The sequence below is a fragment of the Rhyacophila brunnea genome, unplaced genomic scaffold (genome assembly GCF_057557595.1).
Source record: "Rhyacophila brunnea isolate RB1 unplaced genomic scaffold, BYU_Rbru_1.0 scaffold_6, whole genome shotgun sequence".
Classification (NCBI taxonomy): domain Eukaryota; kingdom Metazoa; phylum Arthropoda; class Insecta; order Trichoptera; family Rhyacophilidae; genus Rhyacophila; species Rhyacophila brunnea.
Window position 1 is genome coordinate 16,408,414 of NW_028233276.1, and position 22,422 is coordinate 16,430,835.

The window sequence follows — 22,422 nt, forward strand, 5'->3', positions numbered from 1 at the left end:
TATTAAAAGAATTGAAGCATTAATATTTCAATAATTATATTATGACTCGATTACATGACTCACTTACATGAAATTTTCAGACTAATGGAGCTGTTAATGGATGAATGGGCGGCTCCCGTTGATCAGCATTCTCATGATGGAAAAACTGCTCTAAGGTGAGATTCTCAATAGAAAATCAATCGAAAAATGCATCAATAAATATAAAGCTAGCTACTCGGTAGCATGTTGTTGAGCCATGATGACATTAACGTCTATGTTTTCAGAGTTGCCGCATTAGAAGGTCACTACGAAGCTGTGCGCATTTTAGTGGAGCGAGGTGCATGCGTGGATGCGGTGGACGCAGATCAGAGAAGCACTCTTTACATTTTGGCTCTCGATAACCGCATCTCTATGGCCAAGTATCTCATGCACAGAGCGGCAGCCAATGTGGAAACCAGAGACAGCGAGGTAAACATATTAATAAAAATAATGCCGATGTAAGAATGTTGATATATTATCTTCTTCAACCATGTCCACCCCTTAGTTGGAACATATGAACAAGAATCCCGCTCGCCATTCTTGTTACCAGGTTATTCCAGCATTCCGTAGCTTTGCCGCTTACATTCTGTGGGTCGTATTTAGTAACCTTCCAGGACGCCGAGATCCGGCTGGCTTGAAGAAATGGCAAACCAGGTCCAATGTTGTCTCGGCTGGTTGGTCCACTCTCTTATCTCCTAAAGTAAAGCAATCCTAAAGTTATATCACCGCACACCAAGTCTCCGCCGCAAACATCTAATCTCGAAGCTCAGTACATATATGGTTACTCTGAGCCTTCATAAGGTGCGATGACTCACTGCCATAGAGCAGCTCTGTCAGAATGCAAGCGTCGTATAGGCCTACAAAATCTAATGATCATTCTTATACTGGGAAGAGGACATTGAATAAACGAAATACGTTTATGAAAACCTTTCCTACTAGAAGGGGCCTAAATGTGTAGGTAATATCTGAAAGTTATGCTGGAAGAAAGTACTCAAGGTTTACTATTTAAATTAGCTACAATTCATCTGTACCAAACTTTTCAAGATAATTTTAGATTCAATTTTACCATCAATTCCATATTTTTATTATTATTAATTGTTATGCCCAGTTCATGAACTTCGAGTCCTCATAGTTTTATATTTAAATGGCATACCTGGTGACATGCTATCCTGAAATTATTGGGTATGGGGTAAATCATCAAATGGCTTTGCGGTATAGAATTAGATTGTAGTATTTTTTCTACGAATGCAGCAGAGCATCTAAATGAGCAGATAATGCCAAGATATTTAGAGAATACATATTAATATCACAAATATGTCAAAACGGTTAATTCGAGAAAAGCTAGAAAGGCTAGAAAAATAAAACACTGTTTTAATCGAAAATTTACTTTGAATGCCATCGAGTGGCCATTGTTAACATCTACCTTACTCTTATGTCATTCCAAAAAAATTGTATCATTGTTAAATCATGGATGATTCAACACCATAGCCATAGATTTGTACACAAAACTATAATGTTTTTTGTCTTTCCTGTGAAGTAGTGTTATTGGAGTTACACAATTTTCTAGTTTCAACGACATTACATCATTCATATCGCAAATCCTATACCGGCTCGCCGATCATCGCATTCAAATATCTATACGTTTCGAAGGCTACGCACGACTGTCACTGGCCAGATGTGCGCGGTAAGCAACACTGGATTGCAGTTCTCGGAAGGTTTGTTCGGCACGCGAGACGAGTTTCGATGTGAGAGCCGGCTTACATGTAAATTGTACGTATTAAATTTTCACCGTACCACAGTTCGCCGTGAGCTTTAGCATCTACCGAGATGAAAAAAATATACATTGTTCCTGGAGCATTGCAGACAATAATGTTCCAAATTTACCTAACCTAACAAATAATCCAGTATATCAGCTATTTTCAAAAAAAATTAAAAAACGACAACAACCATGTTTTATTTAGACATGAATTTTATCTCAGTACTATACGACCCACAGAGGATGGACGGTCTTTAATATACGACCATATATTTCCGATACAACATTTCACGGTGAAGTGTGATACGACGAACTGCATACGTACAAATTTCCGGACACGACTCAAAACATTCCAGAAATGTTTTAATAGGTACCTACTCCAATTTCAAAAGTTTCCCAATTGTTAAGGGCACACATGCTTACCTAGAGTTTCTGTTTTTTCATTTAAAGTTGAACTATGACATTGAATACTAGGTATGATTTTTAAAGTGAAAGTGATATTATGTTACATCTCTTTTACGCATGCTAATATGATTAAAAAGTTTTTCTTTCTCTTTCTGTCACATTCGAATTTGATTACCAAAGTTTAAACATTTACTATGCGTATTAGCTGACGTGCTTCGTCGTTTACAAATTATAACATGAATTTAAAAAATATATGTATTTATAATATTAAATATATTTTATAATGTACACAGATTTTTTTAACAACTATATTATATATACTTTTATTTATTTGTCGCATATTCAAAATGTTCTTGCTATATTAAAATCTTTTTTTTAGCCGGCCAAGTAAATCCGTATTTTTGGCCATAGACTAATAGAAAAAACTCTCTGCTGTCAGATTATGTTGATAGCAAATTGCAAGATACCTAACGAAGGAATTGTGTTTTATATCAGGAATAAGAAACACTATCTGTAAGTACAATATTATGTTATTTATTACTGTAGTAGTATTCTGTGTGTTTTGCATATATTATTCAAGTGTTAATTTATTGTTTTCTTAGTCTACATTAGTTGCGTGGTTAGTTTAGAGGTTATTGCGAGAATGCCTGTGATTTCATATTTATTTGTTTGATATAATCTAAGGCGTTCTAGTTGTTATTAAACATGTTACCTACCTGATTACTTTATTTTAGTTAATCAATCTTTTTTGATGCTTTGTATTATCACTAATCCGTTTTAATTACCATTCTTCAAACAGTCGCACACTATAAAAGATTAAAAATCACACTATTAACAGTTCATATGTTATGTTTTTTGCAGATGGAGAAAATGTCTACCGAGATCTTTGCTTGTCGACGGTTTCATATGAATAAGATGGAATGAAATAAATCTTTTAATTAATAATGAAATAAATCCGACTTTCGGCGTACGATCCGAACATGGCGTGATTCATATAATATTATTTATGACGTAGACCATCAAGCATATATACCCATTTTATAGATTTAATAGTACAATTACAAAAGGTAAATATAAAGTGACTAATGTTTGTAACCTATAGCTATGTCTATCTCGCATACATATTTAAAAAATAAAACAATTTTATAATTACATTTTTGCACTAAATTTATTATCGATAATGATATAAAAGTTGCTAAATTGATTCATAATATTCTAAAATATAATATAATTTTGCATATCAGTTACTTGTATCATATCAGGTATGTCATTTGGTAGAGCTTACTCTCCAAGTCTTTTCTTTTTCATCCTCAATATCACTTTGATATTAGAAACATTGTCTTTCTAACACCATTTCAAAGACTTTAAGTTTTCTAGATGCTGTATATTAATTCTTCTCTTCGGCTATATCTGCATCTTAGTTGCAGCATATGGATACAATGCGGCGCCTCCAAGAATCTCTGTCACTCTAGTTTTTTTGCATCGTTCCAGGTCATACTAGCAGCCCGTAACTCCGCCAGATATGCTATATAGATAGTATTTAGCGGCCATCCAGGACGCCGGAATCCGGTTGGCTTGAAGAACAGGCAAACCAGATTGGGATTCTCTTCAGGCACTCGCAGCACGTGGCCGGGCCAGGTACAAAGTTGCGTATTCACTCTCAACGTGATGCGAGGCTATTTGGTGCGTTCTTTTATCTCCCGTTACTTCTAAAATTACCGCACACCCAGTATCCGTCGTAAACATCTGTTCTCGAAGCTCAGTATACGGTTGCTCGGAGCCTTTGTAAGGTGCCATGACATAAAAACTAGTAAGATATTTAAAATAGCTGCTAGAATGAATACATTGTTGAAAGGAAATGAAAACTGATAATATGATATATCAATTAATTTGTCCATCTGAAGTTGTAGATATCAGTTAATAATTATGTGTTATACCAGTAATTAAATGCTGACTTCAAATGAAAATTGACTATTAAATATTGAAATAATATATTACCAGTTTTGATTTTTTTAAGTACTATACTATATCCATGGTTCATATTACAATGTCATAGTAAAACTTAGAAGAATAAAATATGTCGTAAGACGAAATCAATCTTGGGGTTTTAATATAAGTTAAATAAATAGTACACAGCTAATTTGTTATTACTTTGAATACATGCCATGTCTTTACATCAATAAAAAACAGAAAAACAATTTAATAATGTATAAATATTTATATAAGACTTAACAACGTCTAGTTAGACATCTAGTTAGACACGATGACCTCCATTTAATTTCCTCTTATTTTAAAATTCACCAAGATATATCCTAATAAGTAGGTAAGTATATTACATTTGTACATATAATAAGTAAATCAAGTACTTAACATAAATAATTATACTGTAAAATTAAATTACAATTGAAGCAGTATATATGGACCCCACAGAGTAATTAACAATATAATAATTTATATAATTATATCGGGTATATACTATATTGACACATTTTAATGAAGTCTATTTTTCTTGGTACCTACGTTCAATGATAAATGTTGTTTTATATTGTAACATAAACAATGGTAATATGCATTGATCTTTCTGATTTTTAAACTGTGATATCTATTTTATATATCTATTGATTTCTATGTGTATTATTGATACATTATTTATTTCAAATACAATAATTTCAAAACTAACAGTAAATAATATATAGAAAGCGTCATGTTGTTTAGTTGGAACATCTACTAGGAAATTCCATCCAATCCAAATTCAATTTTTACCAGGTGGGTACTTGTAGGTCAGTTATTTTTGGAATAAAATGAATCCCTTAAAAAATATGAAATAAGAATAGAATGATAAATATTTGTGAAAATTTACCAAATCAACATGTTTAACGTGAATATTTTCACACTAAAATGATAAATATTGTTAAGAAAATATACACAAACAGTTCATTCAGAAGTTATGACGTTTAAAAGATCCCGCGAGTTAACTCGTGCGTGGCACTGATCATGAGGTGATATCAGTTATAATCATTTATGAGGAATGGTTATAAGCCATTGGCACAACCAATTTGGTTTTTGACCTTGAGAACAAAATGTACTTTTTACACGGAACCAAAACTCACGGCTGCAGAGACGAATGCTTATACAAAATATGGCGCAGTGGAATCGCCAGCAAGATCAGGTATCATTATTTAGATGTAAGTATACATATTATTTTGAATTTCATAAAATTACACTCGTTCTGGGTGTCTCGTAACAGTAAACTATATTAGTAAATTAGATATATCTTGATGAACTATAAAATAGTGATGTAATATAGACTTGTTGAAAATATATTAAGCATAATAAAATTTAAAATAAAAATTTAGAAATTCAGCCTTTCTGGTTCTCTAATATTCATAGATCTACTGGTTCTGGGATCTACTATTTCTGGCAGTAGACAATTCATATAAAAGTGATATATCTTTTTTTCAATCTTTTCAATCCAAAATGTCTCGTCTTTTTTGATTAATTCTATTTTAACAGGAAAATTATGTCCCGTCCAAACTCCAAATAAACAGACATCTTTCTTAGTAATATGAAGCTGCCCCTGAATCTGGAAGTACCAATCGTGATTTTTATCTATTACCATATTCCTGTCTTTATCTACTTTCCAAAATTTAATTTTTTTCTGTACAATAGCTTCATCTGCACTTATTCCAGCAGCTGAGAAAGGACATTTTATTTCAATAATTGTATCATCATCGCTGATGCCATCTGGCGTTGCACCGATAAAATCATACACATCATCGATAAACAATCCACATCTCTCAATCTTAATCCGTTCTTGTACACTAAGCTGTTGTAAAGCTATTGATTCATTTTCTTTACCATATTTTACCGCTTTCACGTTGGCTAATGATTGGCTATATAATAAACGTTTTACCAAAGGCCCAAATTTTGTATTTTCTCGCCGCTTACACACCTTACCAAAAACAGAGGCAGTAAGAAGGTTTCGTCGCCTTTCTAGCCATTCTGCACATTCAGATTGTAATACGGTGCGTCTTTCTATATCCCTCCTCTCATAGTTTGTCAGTTTGAGTTTTTTCAAAAAAGTTTCTTTTAACAATTGATATTGATTTTTGTCCATATCAGGTTTTTGGCAACTCTCTCCATAATCTGGATTAGATAAAGGAACAGTATGTATTGGTTTTCGCCAAGATTTTCCTATTTTTTTTTTATTTATTTTCAACCTTCTTGATTCTAAGCGATTTATGAAGGCTTTTGGGCTATTTTTATAAACTTGTTTTTGAATTGTGCAATGTAACTTATTTGTATTAAATGCGATTACCGCCGCTGCACATCGTCCCATGTACGATTGTCTTTGAGAGTAGTTAATTCTCTTGCCGCCTACAAATTTTGCAATCATGTTATTAAAAGATTCTGAAATATTAGTAGAAAAATTATAAATTAAACTTTTTGAATTTAGCACCAAACGAGAATTATATATCATTAATTGAGAAAATAGACTGCATTCTTTTAATGCTGGTACATAATTTACATCAAGCATGTCCTCTGTATTTGGTTCATTTGTACAAAAATATGGTAGACAAGAAGTATGGTCTCCAAAAACATGGTGCGGTCCATTAAATAAATCTTTTTTCAGAGCGATAACCTTTTCTTCGAAAGTACTATCTTGTAGTTTTCTATACTTGATTGCACCTATGACGGCTTTCCGCAGACGTCTTTTTCTTGACGCAATGATTTTTCTTACATTCAAGGGATATCTTGTGTCTTTGGTTAATGCCTCTATTTTGCCACAATAATTTCTAATTAAATGGTTTTTACATTCAACTTTCTCGACAGTTACATTCGGATAAGGGTGACAATCAAGAATTTTTTTGTATGTGCTGGAATCTCCATCAGCAATCAATTTTGAATAAATCAATCCATGTGTATTAATAGATTCTTTAAAGCCTTCTAATATTGCTGTAGATTCCATTCCACCTGACGGACCGGTATAATTTAAAAAGCATTTATGTTGTTGAGCAGGGATATTTTTATTTTTAGCTTTGGCGCACAAATCGCAATATTTATTTTTCACATGTACAAAATCTTTCCGGTTCTTTGACCAATGATCGTGGCAGCGCCAGATGCTGCGGAATAATTGCATCTGTATGAACGTTTCGACCAACAGCCGTCTGCAACAACTGATATCATGGGAATACCAGAAGAATCGACGTCACCATTTTCGATTGCAAGTTGTCGCTCTTCTTTCGCAGCGTTTTCCATACTCTTATTTTTGGTTTCTTCAAACCACTCGTACACCTTCTGTTGACTCTTTCTGTATGTTCTTGCTGTAATCGATGGTACGTCAATTGCTGAACACATTTCTTCCAGATTTGAAAATCCACTGCCGATACTGATTATACTGGATACAAATGCGTCACACAGATTCATTTTGTTTTTGTTCATTTCAGTGGTATATAATTTTAATTTTTTACCACAAAGTTTACATTGAATAAAAAATGTACTACTAAAGTTATCCCGATTTTCCCCAAAAATTTCTAAATGTGATAAATTACAATTAAATGGAGAATCATGGTGGCTAATTAATTGAAGTTGTTGGAAAAAATATGAAAAGTCTATAATTCTACGGCCTTCTACACGGAATTTAGGGCTTGAATCTTCAATTTCATTTTCTATAATAAATTCTTCGTGTTCGTGTTCAAATGTGGGATGAAATTCTGGTTCAGGTAGTATGCTTTGAGGATTTCCATGCTCAGGCATAGTCTTCGGCAATATATCAATACTATAATACATTCAAAAATATTAGTTTAGTAGATAGTTAACAGAAAACAAAATGTATAGCTGCTATTAATTATTGTACCAGATTATAATTTTTGTCACAGACACACTAATTTCGAATAAGACATGGCACAAACATAATATAAAAATAATATAAGTACAAATGATCATTATACTTAATTGTGTGTATTAATAAGTAATACGCAAAACTTCCTTTTGCAAGATAAATAAATATTGTGAACCAAAATTTTCTGTGAAATGTGGTTTTTTCAACTATGTATAATTATGTCAAATTATAAAATAATAATTTCAAACCTTTGTGTTTTTAATGTATTAATATTTCCATCTTTTCTCCTACGTCTTTTTTTGGAACTTCCAGCCATCGGATAGTGAGTTCGTGGCATTTTTTGTAAGTACAATCGATATAAATAATTGTGATAATATTGTTAGGTACCTATGTCAAAAACCGAGGATGAAAATTTCGCATTCCCGCTGAAATAAATGACGTTCATAGTATTGCCAGGCTAAACTTTCGAAATTAAAGTTAGTTTTTAAAAAAAAAATTACATTGGAAAATATTATGTAAGTACAGGCATCCATTATTATGTTATTTGATGAAAGTATTCTTTAAAATCATCTGTATTATTATAATCTCGCAAATTCATAATTTAGTAAAAGTTAAATTTTCTGTAATATAAACATCAGTAGGTACCTAACCTATGTTGATTCATAATTTTGGCTAAGTAAAAAATATAGATATTTTTACTTCGCGATGTGTTTGGGGTGTTCTAAATTATGTAAGTATGTTTAATAACAAATGTGAAATTCGTAAAACCTCATGTGTATTATTTATTAAATAAAAATAGTAAAACTAATAGTAGATACAAATGGTGAAAAACTTCATTCTCTTATTTACTAAAATATCAATTCAATAATATTTTAGTAGATATGGCAATACTGGACGACCCGATATATGTCACTGAAATAAAATAAAATCTATCACAATTTATAAAATACATACCTACTACAATCATAATTATTTTGAATGTAGAGGGAGATAGTTATAGAAAGGGACAGAAAACTGATTGCTATGTTGCAATATTAGGCAAAATAGATTGCAACAGTGTTAAAAATTATAATGTATGATTTAGTATGACATAACGTAGAATTGACGCAAATACAAATTTCTTCAGATTTTTTTTTGTTTTGTCCTCAAATGTCAAAATATGTTTTCCTTTTGAATAATATGTTCGAATTTGTGTTTGTTTCGCCTATTTTTGTGTTCAATTTGTAGCATTCACTTTTATAAACATATTTTTGTACAATACTTGTGTGTTGGCGTATTTTTTTGGTCATATAAAGTTAAAATAATACCAGCTAAAGATTCCATACATCATACACCAATTCGCAGGTGGGTCTGGCGGATATCAAGATGGTCGAATATTTCGTGGAAACAGTTGTTTTAAAAAGGTCTCTATTTAGTATTACAAATTTATAACTAACAAGATATTTCATCATTTATTCAATGATTAATGATAAACCTTCTGATACGTAGCTTTATATTATTTCGTATGTCTATAATTGTAGCATATTTAAATAACAAAATGTCCACTCGCTTCCATTAGATTTAGAACCAATAGAAACTGCAAATATTATAATTATACTGAATATATTTTACTACATTATGTTTTATAACATTACAACTATCTATAATAAATCGTTTGAGATAATAATTAAGGGAAAAATTTGTCATCATCACAGCCTATTAATGTCACAAAAATATGGCTTCGTTCTCAATTATCACGTTTCACGGTTTCAAAGAATATTATTTTACGTCATAAAAATACTTTATGTAGTTATCAAATGTTTTACATAAATATTTGACGATGAATAAGCTTCATAATGATATAAATAGTTTTTCTACAAATCTTACGTACTATTCAGGCTTAACCTCTGAAAATACCAGAAAATAGCTGACATGGAACACCTTCCCCCTTAAGGTCAAACTTTTTGGAATAAACGGTGGAATCGATATCATATTTTTTATCTATTCTAACAGCATCACCATTATCAAATTGTAATTATTATTTTTTAATTTTCTAGGGAAGAACTCCTCTACACGTATCCGCTTGGCAGGGCCACTATGAGATGGTCAATCTGTTGCTCACAGTTGGTGAGTTTTTTTTTTCACCTTCATGATAAAAAAAACTGATATATCGACTGGAACAATATTGGTGATTGTCAATAATCATGATGTGTACTTGGCAGGTGGCAGTTTAATAGATGCCCTGGACGGAGAAAGACGGACGCCCCTTCATTCTGCATCGTGGCGAGGGCAGGCTGCCGTTGTTCGACTTTTGCTCTCAAAAGGAGCCGACCCGCACGCACAGTGCGATCAAGGCGCTACACCCTTAGGTAAATACCGTGTTGCCTTCTATTCTTTTAAATAAGGCTGTAATAAAAGATGTTCAAGAAACCCTTCTGTGTCTAGACGTGAAAGTTATGCCGGAAAAAAGGTTACTAAGCTGATGATTAAATTACCTGCCAGTCATTTTACATTGCAGATTCATTTGTAGCAAATTTGTTATCGTTCACATCTGACATAAACTGTGAGCATTTTTGTATGCGAGTTTGCAGAGACTCCCAAACTTGAATTTGTTTTAAATTAATGGTATGTACATATTGATATGTTCAACTAGCATCTGAACCAAAACATTACAATCCAACTATAGCTATAATTTGCTTTTAAATGACGAAACTGCATGAATTATTTATTGTATATAGATAGCCATCCGAATACTTCGGAACTATCATTAATTAGATGAACAATCACAAAAAATCACATGAAAATAACAAAACAACGTACAAACATGTCACCATCTTTCCATATGCCAACATACAGAATATAAATTCTTCTATGAATACCAATTCAACCATACTAAAAACGTGGAATCACCATCGATTTGTGTTGTAATAATAGAGTTCTTCTAATAATATAATTATGTCTATTGAGACAAAGTAGATTTGAACATATTTATTTTGATTGCAGGCATAGCATCTCAGGAGGGTCACGAGGAATGTGTACTTTGGCTTTTACAACACGGAGCCAATCCCAAACACTCGGATCATTGTGGTGAGAATAATGTTCAGTAATTAAAATGCTCATTTCTCATATTTTTACTGATAAAATTATTATGTTAATTAACATTAGTTTCCTGACATGTGTGTATATTGTTATGTTGTGACACTGTAGGTCGAACCCCGGCAAAGGTGGCCCTTCGAGCTGGTCACCTGCACGTGTGCCGTTTGCTGGAGAGATGGGGCGCCACTCCCTCCAATCAACAAATCATCACCAACATCAGTATATCTTCCCAGCCAGACCAATCAGGCGGAACCAATACTAGCGGTTAGTAGTGTTTCTTAATAAAAAACTGCTTTGCTTTTAAATAAATTTTAATCATAAATTTTCTTTTTCATTATTGTGATACATAATTTGGACCAGATGAATGAGAACTCTCATTCGACTCGGAATGCAATTCATTGTCATTGAAATTATATTTTTTTGTGCGGAGTTTAGGTTCAACAGCTGAAACAAAAGCCTGTACAGCGTCCCTCAGCAATGCAAGGCTCTCCCCTCTGCCCACAGCACCACATAACCAAGGTATCTATACAGCTCCACTTTTGAGCTCAACTGACCTTTCGTATTACTAATTAAGAAATGAATACAGTGTACACTGCGGTCTATTCCAGGTTCTCCGGATTCAAAGCGACGCAGCGTCCACAGTTCCAATTCGACTAAGAGCAGTTCCAATTTGACTTCCTCCACCGTGAGCTCTTCCCAACAAGAAGTGCCGCCCGTGCCCCCACCTCACTCCAGAGCCCCTCTGCCTATGTCGGATGGTCATCAACTCAATGGACCACCGGTTAGTTTTAACTTACACTTTTCTAAAAAAAATACTATCGACTTTATCATCAAGTCTCATGATGTTTGTGTGTTTTTATATAAATTTATTCCAGAATCGCACGGGGCTGGCATTATCATTTGCACAGCAGGTGGCGCGGTGCGGTCGACGCGGTGGTGGAGGTGTCACGTCGCCTCTCTATGCAACGCCCCCACACAGCCCACTCAGTGATGTATGCAGTCCCACCCAACCCACGCAACCGCACTCTTCTTCCGGACTCGGTAACTGCACATACCTCTAATTCGAATCCAGTATTAAAGATACTATTGATAATCGAAGATTCTAAGTAATCGCAACAAATGTGCTTTGCAGGCATCTTGTCAAGCATAGCTCAGCAGTTTGGATCTGGTCAGCAGTCGGCACAGCATCGAGGACCCACATCAGCCGACATAAACTCCACAGATCGTCACTTCTGCCGAGACACGCACATGCGAATCATTCTCGGAAGAGAGAACAAGCACTCTCCGCCAACTGCCGGAGAACACGCTTCCAGAGAAGCCAGGTTGGCAAACATTTAATTGTTATTTTAGCTAACTGATTACTGATTCATATGTATTGGGATGCCATGGAACTAGGTATTAGAATGTGTGCTGCAAAATTCCTTTTTTTAATACGTAACTCTTAAATAGTACAATTATTGTCTACATTTGTGCTGTTGTGGTATCATAAAATTGATTCGGTGAGGTGTTGTATTCCTTTGGCAATAGCGGCCCTCATAGTCCAGTGCATAAGGCACTAGCCTTTGCTTCGGGGACTCCGGGTTTGTTTCTCAGTAAGGTTACAATATATTTCTCTTTTATTACTAATTAAACTACTGTTTTGCTTCACTAATGTCATTGGGCTTCATGGCCTGTTGTAGTGTTATTGAATAAATTTTCATATCGATGTTGATACAAGACATTAAATGCACTTTTGAATAAATTATTGAGAGAAAAATATGTGGATAATACCTATATACTTTTCAATCTTCACTTTGTCTGGCTAAATTTTTTCTTGTTCATAACTGAAATTACTAATTAAGTCTGCATAAAATAATATCGAAAGTGTTGGTCAAAGGGGTGTTCATTTTGAAAATGCACACCTTTTTTTACATGACCATTTCTATGATTGATTGGTGGAGGTTTTGGTTTAATACACTTAGGCGTATCTATATTAACCACTATTAACACTTTACCAACTGCTCACTCCACTGTGATGTCCTGTCGCAGCAAAACACAAAGCACTGGGGAAGCCACTGTTATGTCTTTAGCCATGTGCGACTTTGCTATACAAAATAAATGAATGTTTCGCATGAGCTTCATTCAACTATGCATATTTTTATCTGTCAAATCCACTAGCCCGTGGAGTGTCATTTCGTACAGTGTTTATATGTATGCCAGATATATTTTTTAGTACGCTCGTAAATGACATTCGAAAGTAACTGCAAGTGAAAGGAGTGTTAAATCGTACTAAACTACTATTCCGTCCATGAATCGTTAATGTCTTTGTTTTATTATATTGCAGTAATAACTGTATTTGGTAGATTAGTGACAATTCGTCAGCTAAATGCAGAACTATTTACGAGAGAGTTCTTTGTAACAACTCACTGAAACTATTTATTATTTTTATGGATAACTGTATGCATCATAATTAATTAGTAGGATTATTGATGAAAAAAATTGTGCACACAATTGTTTATATAAATAATGAATAACTCAGTTTCAAAAAACTCTTCTACAAAATATTTCAAATGTGAGTCAGAATAGTTCTGCATTCAGTAGACGAATTGACGTTTAAAATTTGATTGAAATATATCAGGTGGTTCAAAAGTTATGTAATTTTTAATTTTGCGATGGAAATTTACGGATCTTTATCTAAAATTACCGGTATTTTGCGTTCTTACTTTGTGCAATTTTTGGGGTAGGTAGAGTGTTAAGTTAATTGTAGAAGTTTTCGATATGTATTATTGACGCCTCCCTTCTGCTACGATAGACTGCTCACCCCCTCTCCTTACCTTTTGGTTGGCATTCATTATTGCAGTAGTTAGAAATGTTTTCTCAGTAGTGTTTTTAACCTGACATTTTGCTTTACTAATAACACTGACAGTGGAAAATGTTCAATCCTTCACCAATGTATTGATTTATAAAAAAAATTATTGAACATTGAAAACCCTCAGGAACATATCTATTATAAATAATTTTGAAAAATATACAACATCGGACAGAACTCGAACCTGTATTCATCGGATGCGCACATTCCAATGTGCCATACCAATTTAGAAACCTGTGTCTAACCTAATTATGATGAAAAGTAGTCATGAAACTGAAGTACTTTACGAATTTCAATCTCCAAGAAAATCTCCATATTGTTGATCGTACTTGCACTTACTTAATATATAAATATACTTACGCAATATTTTTTTTTTTTATTAAACGAATAATACATAAGATTTGAGAAAGACATTCTTTATCGTACACAATTTGAATAGACCTCAGAAACATACATATTAAAAAATATATGACACATAATATGTATTAATTTTATCAAGTGTAAGTATGTTAAAACTAAAATTTGGAGATATTTCTGATGCTGGATCGTAATCAAGGTGAGTGCCTATTGTTGGTACCTTGATTCTAACCATAAAAGCCAGTTGCCAATATTAATGAGATTTGTAAACTGCCTCAGTTGCATGACTACAAGTCAATTTTGCCATAATTAGGTATGACACAACAGGTTATATTGGTAAAGCACATTGGAATGTGCGCATCTGATAGTTTTTCAAGATTTTTTTAATAATCATGTATGTTTATTTAAGAAGGTTACATTCTTAAATCTTGTGAATTATTTGTTCTATAAAAAAATATAGTATATTATTAGATTTTAATTAAACATGATAGTTACAATTTATTCTAACTGATATTTGTTGCAACATTTTTTCCACTGTTTCGTGTAAGTGTGCCAGTTGATTAAAATGCAATAACACAATGGTCTGTTTTGGTGAAAATTTTAATCAAAATATTGTTTAGTTGACATATCTCTCATATTATGTCAGACTTAAAAATACATTATGAAATATTCAATAAAACAAATAATATTATATTGTGTTGGATTGCCTGTGTGGCTTTATAATTTTTTCACATAAACTGTTCAACAAAACGTTTCACCGGCTTTCCGTATTTTATATTATACATCTCGTCATTGGTTCCCAGCCTGCAATTTATATTTATACAATTCGCAAGCCTAAGCCCGCCCCGCTCTCACATCAGAACTCGCCTTGTTTGCAACATGTCGAAAACGTCGATGTGCCGTCATCGTTATTCACAAAACACACATTGCCAAATGGAGCTCCGCAGATTGGTTGAATGCGACTGTTTGTTTGAAAAATATATCTCCTGTTGCAAATCGACAAGTTGCATGCGACTCAACCTACTTGTCGAGACCGGCTCTGATGCTTGCTTGCGCAAACCGCTCTCGTCAGCCATTAGCCATTCTTATCTAGACATATGCCTAATTGACAGATGAATCCAAAATTTTTTGCCTACTACTTAAATTTCTGCGGTACCAATACATAATAATCGCGTTTTCGCGTCTGATGACATTTGTTTGACGTCTAGCCAGAGTATATTTTGATGTTTCGAAAGATTACGCGCGAGTGTCGCTAGGTAGATATGCGAGGTCGTCACATGCAACACTGGGTCGCCGGTCTCGGAAGATTTGAGTTGTGGCCGTGGGGCACACGAGGCGAGTTTAGAGGTGAGAGCTGGCTAATACTACAAGGTTCTACGTGTTTATTTTTGACAAAACATACCTAACAATGGGGTAGTATTTTAAACTGCCGCATTGTTTCTTTTGTTTCCCCAAAAAGAAACACTTAGAACCTTGTAGTTCTCCTCTCGTGAAATGTCTATTTAGAATTTTTGAGTTGGGAAAGACATCGATATTATAACAATGACATTTAAAAATATTTCGGTTAAACCTCTTGTAATATCACCTAATGCTTGTCAAAGTTTCAGTGAAGGCAATAGTCAATAATAATAATAATCCGTTGTTTACCGAAAAGTAATTCATTCAATTATACCACGCTTACACGTGCATCGATTTACTGCTGACAGTACGTATTATCACGAACATAACAAGAAAATGCACATGTAAATACGTATTATCGTGCCAGTTGCAAGATTGCATGCATGGATCAAAAAAGTTCAGAAGCTTTTGAATTTTCACAAGACAGTTGGAATATGTGAGATATCTGCGCCTGCGCAGTAGAATGATAGTGGCAAACCTGAAACCTGTAAAAAATTAACTACACCGCGTAAAATATTTTTGATGTTTACCAAATTTCACAACCGGTCAAATAGCACCATACAATGACAACATCATGTCTCGGTTATTGAAGAATGAAATTGGTGAAACAGTCAGCACTTTTACGTATAAACAGTTATTATCGCGAGTTTAAAATACACACTATTGGTGTCAGTAAATCTGTGCAACGTGTACAGGTGCTATATGGTGACAATTTGTCAATATCACAAAATCATACCATTGGTGAAAGTCTTTGTATTGTATCGTCACATTGTACTCCTGAAACCGGGGGACCGTATAGCTTCGATCCCTTAATTCAGTGGCAGTAAGTTTTTAGATGATAAATTGCCTGTTATGTATTGAATCCTAAAATACGCAGCCGTATTTACTAAAAAAATACCACAAATAAGGTTAAATATGTTGAACAAATTTTAGGATAAAAAGAATGTTGCCTTCACATTTACTTGAACGGATATGTTATTCCCTTGCATCTATCTCACTCTCACGTAGCCTGTTTTGTTTGTTCTCCCACATCTCCCATATTGTCTGTCCCTCTCGCGCCTCGCCGTGTTGGCTGACATGCGACAGGGACAGAGATAGAGATCGAGAGGGCTCGCGGATGAGCTGTCGCAAACTGGTGGGTTCAATTGGAAAGATCGCCCGCCGCAGGAAGACCAGCTCTCCCGTTGTGTGAGTTCTCTTCGTCAACCCGCCCTGCCTTCAAATTTACCCACCTTACCCTTTCAAAAATGTGAACAAATTGTCACAGTCGATTGTCATTTTGAACACAAAATTTTCAATCAAAATCACCACATTCCGAATATAATTCAATGACTCTTGATGTACATTGTATGTAGTGATTCGCTCCTCTAACAAACTCCTGATATAGAAACTACTTTAAACTAGATTAAGTCTTCGATCACCTTTGCAATCAATGCAAATCGATCACCTTTAATTTGATGATACATATTTTTATAATGCAATCGTTAAAAAGATTACTTTATTTTATATAATCGTTAGGACTTAATTTATTGACAGTTTGCCAACAATCCAAACGCATCCAAAGAGCATATCAAATTTTTTCTAAAAGAAATGTAAATGGCGATGTACTGTTGAAGTCTAGCCTGGGTTACTAAGGCACTGTTGTTTGCGATTTTACGCGATCCTTGTCACTACTTATAAGTTTTTACTTATACCTAATGTTAATCGTTTAAAGAGTCAATTCCTACCGATTCTACCAATACCAACTATCCTATGACAATTCTTACATAAATATATTTTATATAGACGGACATACTTTATAATAATATATTATTTTACATTTTGTATCTTGCATGGAATGGGTGTTTGCTTTTTATTGTAGAAATGATTAATTAGAATAGTTGCACTATAACAATTTTAACCATCCTCATCAATAGTTTTTAATTATTCATGCGAAACATATTATGTATTATGCCTGGCTATTTGCCTGGCAATCGGTCTGATGACAGTCTCGATAATTGATGGTCACAGCTTTGATGAGAATAATTAATCTCTGAATGATGTTTCGTATTTTTTTACATCACTGAATATTAGCACTCAACTGCTGAAGTAAACATTATGTAATGGTGACATTGTCATTTAAATAAATCATTGGAGCGCAAAACACCCTTAATGTTACTCTTTTTTGTGTAAATATTAAATGGTCATTTAAAAAAAATTGTATTTTAAATATATATTTATTTTGTCTGTTGTCCAGTGGCGGAAAGACAAAGAGAAATGGAATAGTGACGAACCCCGCAATGAGATTAGTTGCTAACGTCAGGAATGGCCTCGGTAAGTCATTTTACCTGTTGACTAACCTTTCCTAATATTCAATTATATATATATCAATTAATTAATATGCACTTCATCCACATAATATTTTAGCTATTCCAGAATCGTCAACAAAACAAATAGCAATTAATATTTATAAATCTATATATGTTTCTACATTAGGAGTTTCAACAGTGCCGTTACAAATTGATGATTAATCTTTCTCTTCTACGTTAATAAATTCCGCTGTGTCATCTGCTGTCATGTTGCATCATGTTGTGACCAAGAAGAACAAAAGATATTTTTTAGGCTACTAATGGTTTTGAACACTGGCAAAACAACAAATTAATGTTATGATCCAATCACAAGTACCAATTGATACCCGAATCGTTTTGTGTAATAGTTATTTATGACGATTCTTTATGATTGTCAATATACGTCTGTATTCGGTGAGACTATAATTTGTCCATTAATTGAGAGATAGGTTTTTTTACTTTTAAACCTCGTACCTAACCGATAATGAAGTCATTAAGATTCCATATATTAATTTATCGATTTCATTCCATAATAACAATCCTATGTCAAATAATTCTAAAATCTAATTGTTGCAAATTTGCAACTACATGCAGAAGGGATTTAAATAAATAATAATAATAAAATGTGTGTAAATAAGTTACATACGAAATCTTCCAATATTAAATTAGAAATGCCTTATTTATATAGGATGTTTTAAGTAAAATACTCATTGAAAAAGAAAATATTTGATACAGATTGTGTTAGCTGTATCATAATAGTTTACAATGTCGCAAATGCGCAACAGTATGCAGTAAAGGGTCAATTGGGTATTTATCTGTCATAACCCATATCATAAGGAATGGTGGATTAATTGATTGAATTATTCCTTGCAGACACGGCAGCGGCAAACATTCGCCGTACGGGCGTAGCTCTCGCCGCATCTGCCAGTTCAAACAATCCTGCCGTCAAAACAAACGCATTCCAGTGGAAAAGAGAGACACCGTTGTGAAGTACAATTATTATAACTGTCGCATGTAACTGAATCATTTCTACAACTTTGTATTTTCAAGAAGCAAACTTACCATGTAAATAATATATTGTCAAATCAAGTATCAGAACCTCGTCTATAATCTGGCGGAATAAAATTTAATTGAGTTTTAATTACATTCATTTGTAATCTTATAGTTTGGCATCATTCTAAATTCTAAATCATTTCTTTATTTAAAATTATATTTGGATGAGAAGGTATTGGTATTATTCTGATGTCAATACTTAATTTTATTGTATGTTCAATTAATCTGACCGTTTGGCAAATGACATAATATTTATTCAATTCTAATTATGTATTATGCTGTATTTGACATTTTTACATAATCTTATTTTCTGTCTCATTGTGCATCTTTTACTACAATGGTAAGTTACCAACTTTGATAATAATAATAATATTGTGGATATTTATGTGTGAGGTTCTCATCGATACAACGAAAGGAACAATAACGCCCACGATGGCTGGTTTTTCTTGTTTGTCAAAACGTTTGGTAGCCATATTAGTGCCCGAACGAACGAGATAATAAAATGGTGTCACAGTTGTATGGTCAGTCCATCTGGACGTTGATATCACAAATCTAAACGGCAATAAAGATGTTAATGTTGTACCTAATTGAGCATAATGGCCTAAAGTTGTGAAATTTGTAAACCCCGAATAGTTTTTTTTAACACTATGTTATTATACATAATTAATTACATATTAATCGATTGATTACATTAGAGTTTTGAAAATGTTATCGGTATTTAAATTATATTGATTTTTATTTTTCAATTCGATCATACGAATAAGTCGTTGCCGAGTCATGGACAACAGTTTCATCGAAAGCTCTCGATGATATTACTGTTGCAAATAAATTAAATGTATTCTTGTATCAGTCTGTGAACTGCTTGAGAGAAGTAATAATTCCTAATAATATTCTAGTGATTTTAAATACATACCTACTCGATAAAAAAAAGTATTGAAGCTGCTATATCAGACAACAAAATTTGTCACATTTTGAATGAATGTTTTTATAAATTTTAATTGTAAACCGTGTTTATTTTTAAAAGATACGTAGGTATATGTCATTGTGAAAAAGTTTTTTATAAAAATTAATCTACATGACTTCTATTATTCAATTTTGACATATATAAATATATATTAATCAGTATGTACAGTAAAGCCGTGTGCCACTAATTCGATGAATGAACCATATTAGTCACCTTCTAGAAGAAATTGTATTGAAAAAGGAACCGATGTTACAAAATTGCAACAAAAAAAGTTTTTAGTTTTACTGTTTTTTTGTCGTACATTTTGTATTTCGTAATTTAACATTTTTTAGATTTTTAGTCCAGTCGATTTCGGATTTCGGAACAGGGTTTTACTGTATACCACAATATTTAAATTTTTTGATAGTTTCATCAATCTGACAACTAAAATAAATGATCACATACATTTCATCACCTCAATACTGTATAAGTAAGGGGTAGATGCTAAGATGTCTTCTTGTCTAATTATGAATCATTTACATAGATAAATAAATGTAACATGGTTTTCGGCGATCGAAAATTTTTAATTTCTGATTTTCCGTATGTTTCTAAAATATTTTTTAACTTCCATTAATGACAAATGTATGAGAACTGCTCCATATAAATTTAATTAATAGTTGATAAAAACATACATTATCAGTTGTTTATTTGAATAAATGCACGCTCTGCGTGTGTTTGTGTAGATAATCGGTACTCAATACCGATGGGTCTGAACCTTCGAAGAAAGAACAAGGAAGAACACGCCCAAAAACCAAATACAACGGGAAGTTATCTAGTTTGAGGTGATGATTTGATTTGCACTTCAACACATTTCTTAGGTTTATTGATCGGTGGTGTTTACACTGTTGAAAATTACTTTTAATTATGAATGTACGAATGCCAATATTTGAGTAAATATATTTCCAATAATAAGATATTTTTGTGGCATAATATATTAAGTTTTAATACCATAATTACAATATTTATTTGCCTTTATAATATTGTAGTTTTTAGATACTATAATTGGATTAAAAGCAATAGTAACAAAAATTGTATATTTTGAGTAGTACCTATTTAGATAGTTATCATTTGCTATGAAAAACAATCCATCAGTCACAAACACGCAGATTACAAAATAACTCCAATAAATATATAAATTAGGTGGATCATATTTTGCAAAAAACAAGAAAGTAGCTTTATCAACATTAGATTTTGTGTGGCGATGTCTGACAATTTAGTTATACGTGTACTCGGTTCAACGAAGCCGAGGAATTAATATACTCATCGATCATAAGAGAAATTTTCAATTGCATTTATTTTTAATTGGTTCTGTTTGGTAGAAAGGCTATGACATTTTCTGACACTATTTATTGTAATGAGAAAATAAGTAATTTTTGTTATAAGATAATAAATAGCTCAATTACGCATTTATAAAATAACAACTTTGATCAATCATTCAAGCCATTTTCAGCTATTAAATATTATATATTTTAATATAGTTACATGCTAGCATTGTGGTATAATAGATTTATGTATAACCTTTCTATCATAATTGAGGAACCATTATAGGGAATACTTTAATATTAAATTTTCACATTGCATATTTTGTAAATTTTTGTCACAATATAAACACTATTTATTAAATAATTTCGCTAAGAATTTTTTTTTAATATACCATTAATAAAATTATTGTATTGTTCATATTTTGTGTACGTATTCTGTATTTTCAAAATGCTTTCGCTACCAAATACTATTTTTAAGTTCGAACACTATCTAGTTTACTAAAAAAAAGATACTTCTAAGGTTATTTATTCGATTTTTATATTATTTAAATTTAGGAATATTCATCCAAATATGTGCTATTTTTTTACATTGCAATACTATGTACTTATAGTATTTTAGTTTTTATTATCAATCGTAATAATACCCTATACTCCCAAATATATGACAAAAAAATATTTATGCCTAACTCTATAAAATACTGATCTCTCAATATTAAAATAAATGTTTAATTTAATGATAATAATATGTTTATTAAAAAACATGGAAGTACCTTGTCTATGATTGAAATTATATTTTTTTTATTGCAAGTCTTTTTGTTGTCTATACCTACATACCTACCTATTCTTTATTTAAATATTTTTATATTTGACATGACAATTATATTGTATTTGAGCTCATTGAATTGTATTGTTTTTTATTTAGATTTTCTGACGATTTTTTTTAAAGACCGCTTATATTACCGTATCAGTTGTCTTTGCCGTTTTGTGTTTCTGGAGCCTAATAATTCATTTATTATACTGAACAATATTTACCTGAATATCTATCACTATTCTTATAAATTGTCATCGATTCTCATTG

General features: G+C 32.6%; 1 protein-coding gene and 1 long non-coding RNA gene across 3 annotated transcripts in view; both read left to right on the top strand.

The window, feature by feature from the left end:
• Window positions 1–21,493, top strand: part of LOC147065287 (uncharacterized) — a 71,178-nt gene extending 49,685 nt beyond the window's left edge. The window contains exons 23-35 of one of the 2 annotated variants that reach the window (XM_085956411.1): window positions 81–155; window positions 264–447; window positions 10,058–10,127; window positions 10,223–10,369; window positions 11,004–11,087; window positions 11,208–11,360; window positions 11,532–11,615; window positions 11,705–11,877; window positions 11,972–12,137; window positions 12,229–12,418; window positions 16,786–16,887; window positions 17,936–18,012; window positions 18,900–21,493. In XM_085956411.1, coding sequence (XP_085812537.1) covers window positions 81–155; window positions 264–447; window positions 10,058–10,127; window positions 10,223–10,369; window positions 11,004–11,087; window positions 11,208–11,360; window positions 11,532–11,615; window positions 11,705–11,877; window positions 11,972–12,137; window positions 12,229–12,418; window positions 16,786–16,887; window positions 17,936–18,012; window positions 18,900–19,015 — 1,621 coding nt within the window. In that variant the 3' untranslated portion in view covers window positions 19,016–21,493. The remainder of the gene's footprint in view (window positions 1–80; window positions 156–263; window positions 448–10,057; window positions 10,128–10,222; window positions 10,370–11,003; window positions 11,088–11,207; window positions 11,361–11,531; window positions 11,616–11,704; window positions 11,878–11,971; window positions 12,138–12,228; window positions 12,419–16,785; window positions 16,888–17,935; window positions 18,013–18,899) is intronic. The other variant, XM_085956412.1, reaches the window with a different exon arrangement.
• On the top strand, window positions 2,617–4,991 carry LOC147065288 (uncharacterized). Its single transcript, XR_015071736.1, has 3 exons — window positions 2,617–2,692; window positions 3,041–3,246; window positions 3,671–4,991. It is a non-coding gene; the product is annotated as an uncharacterized LOC147065288 (long non-coding RNA).
• Window positions 21,494–22,422: the final 929 nt, after the last annotated feature.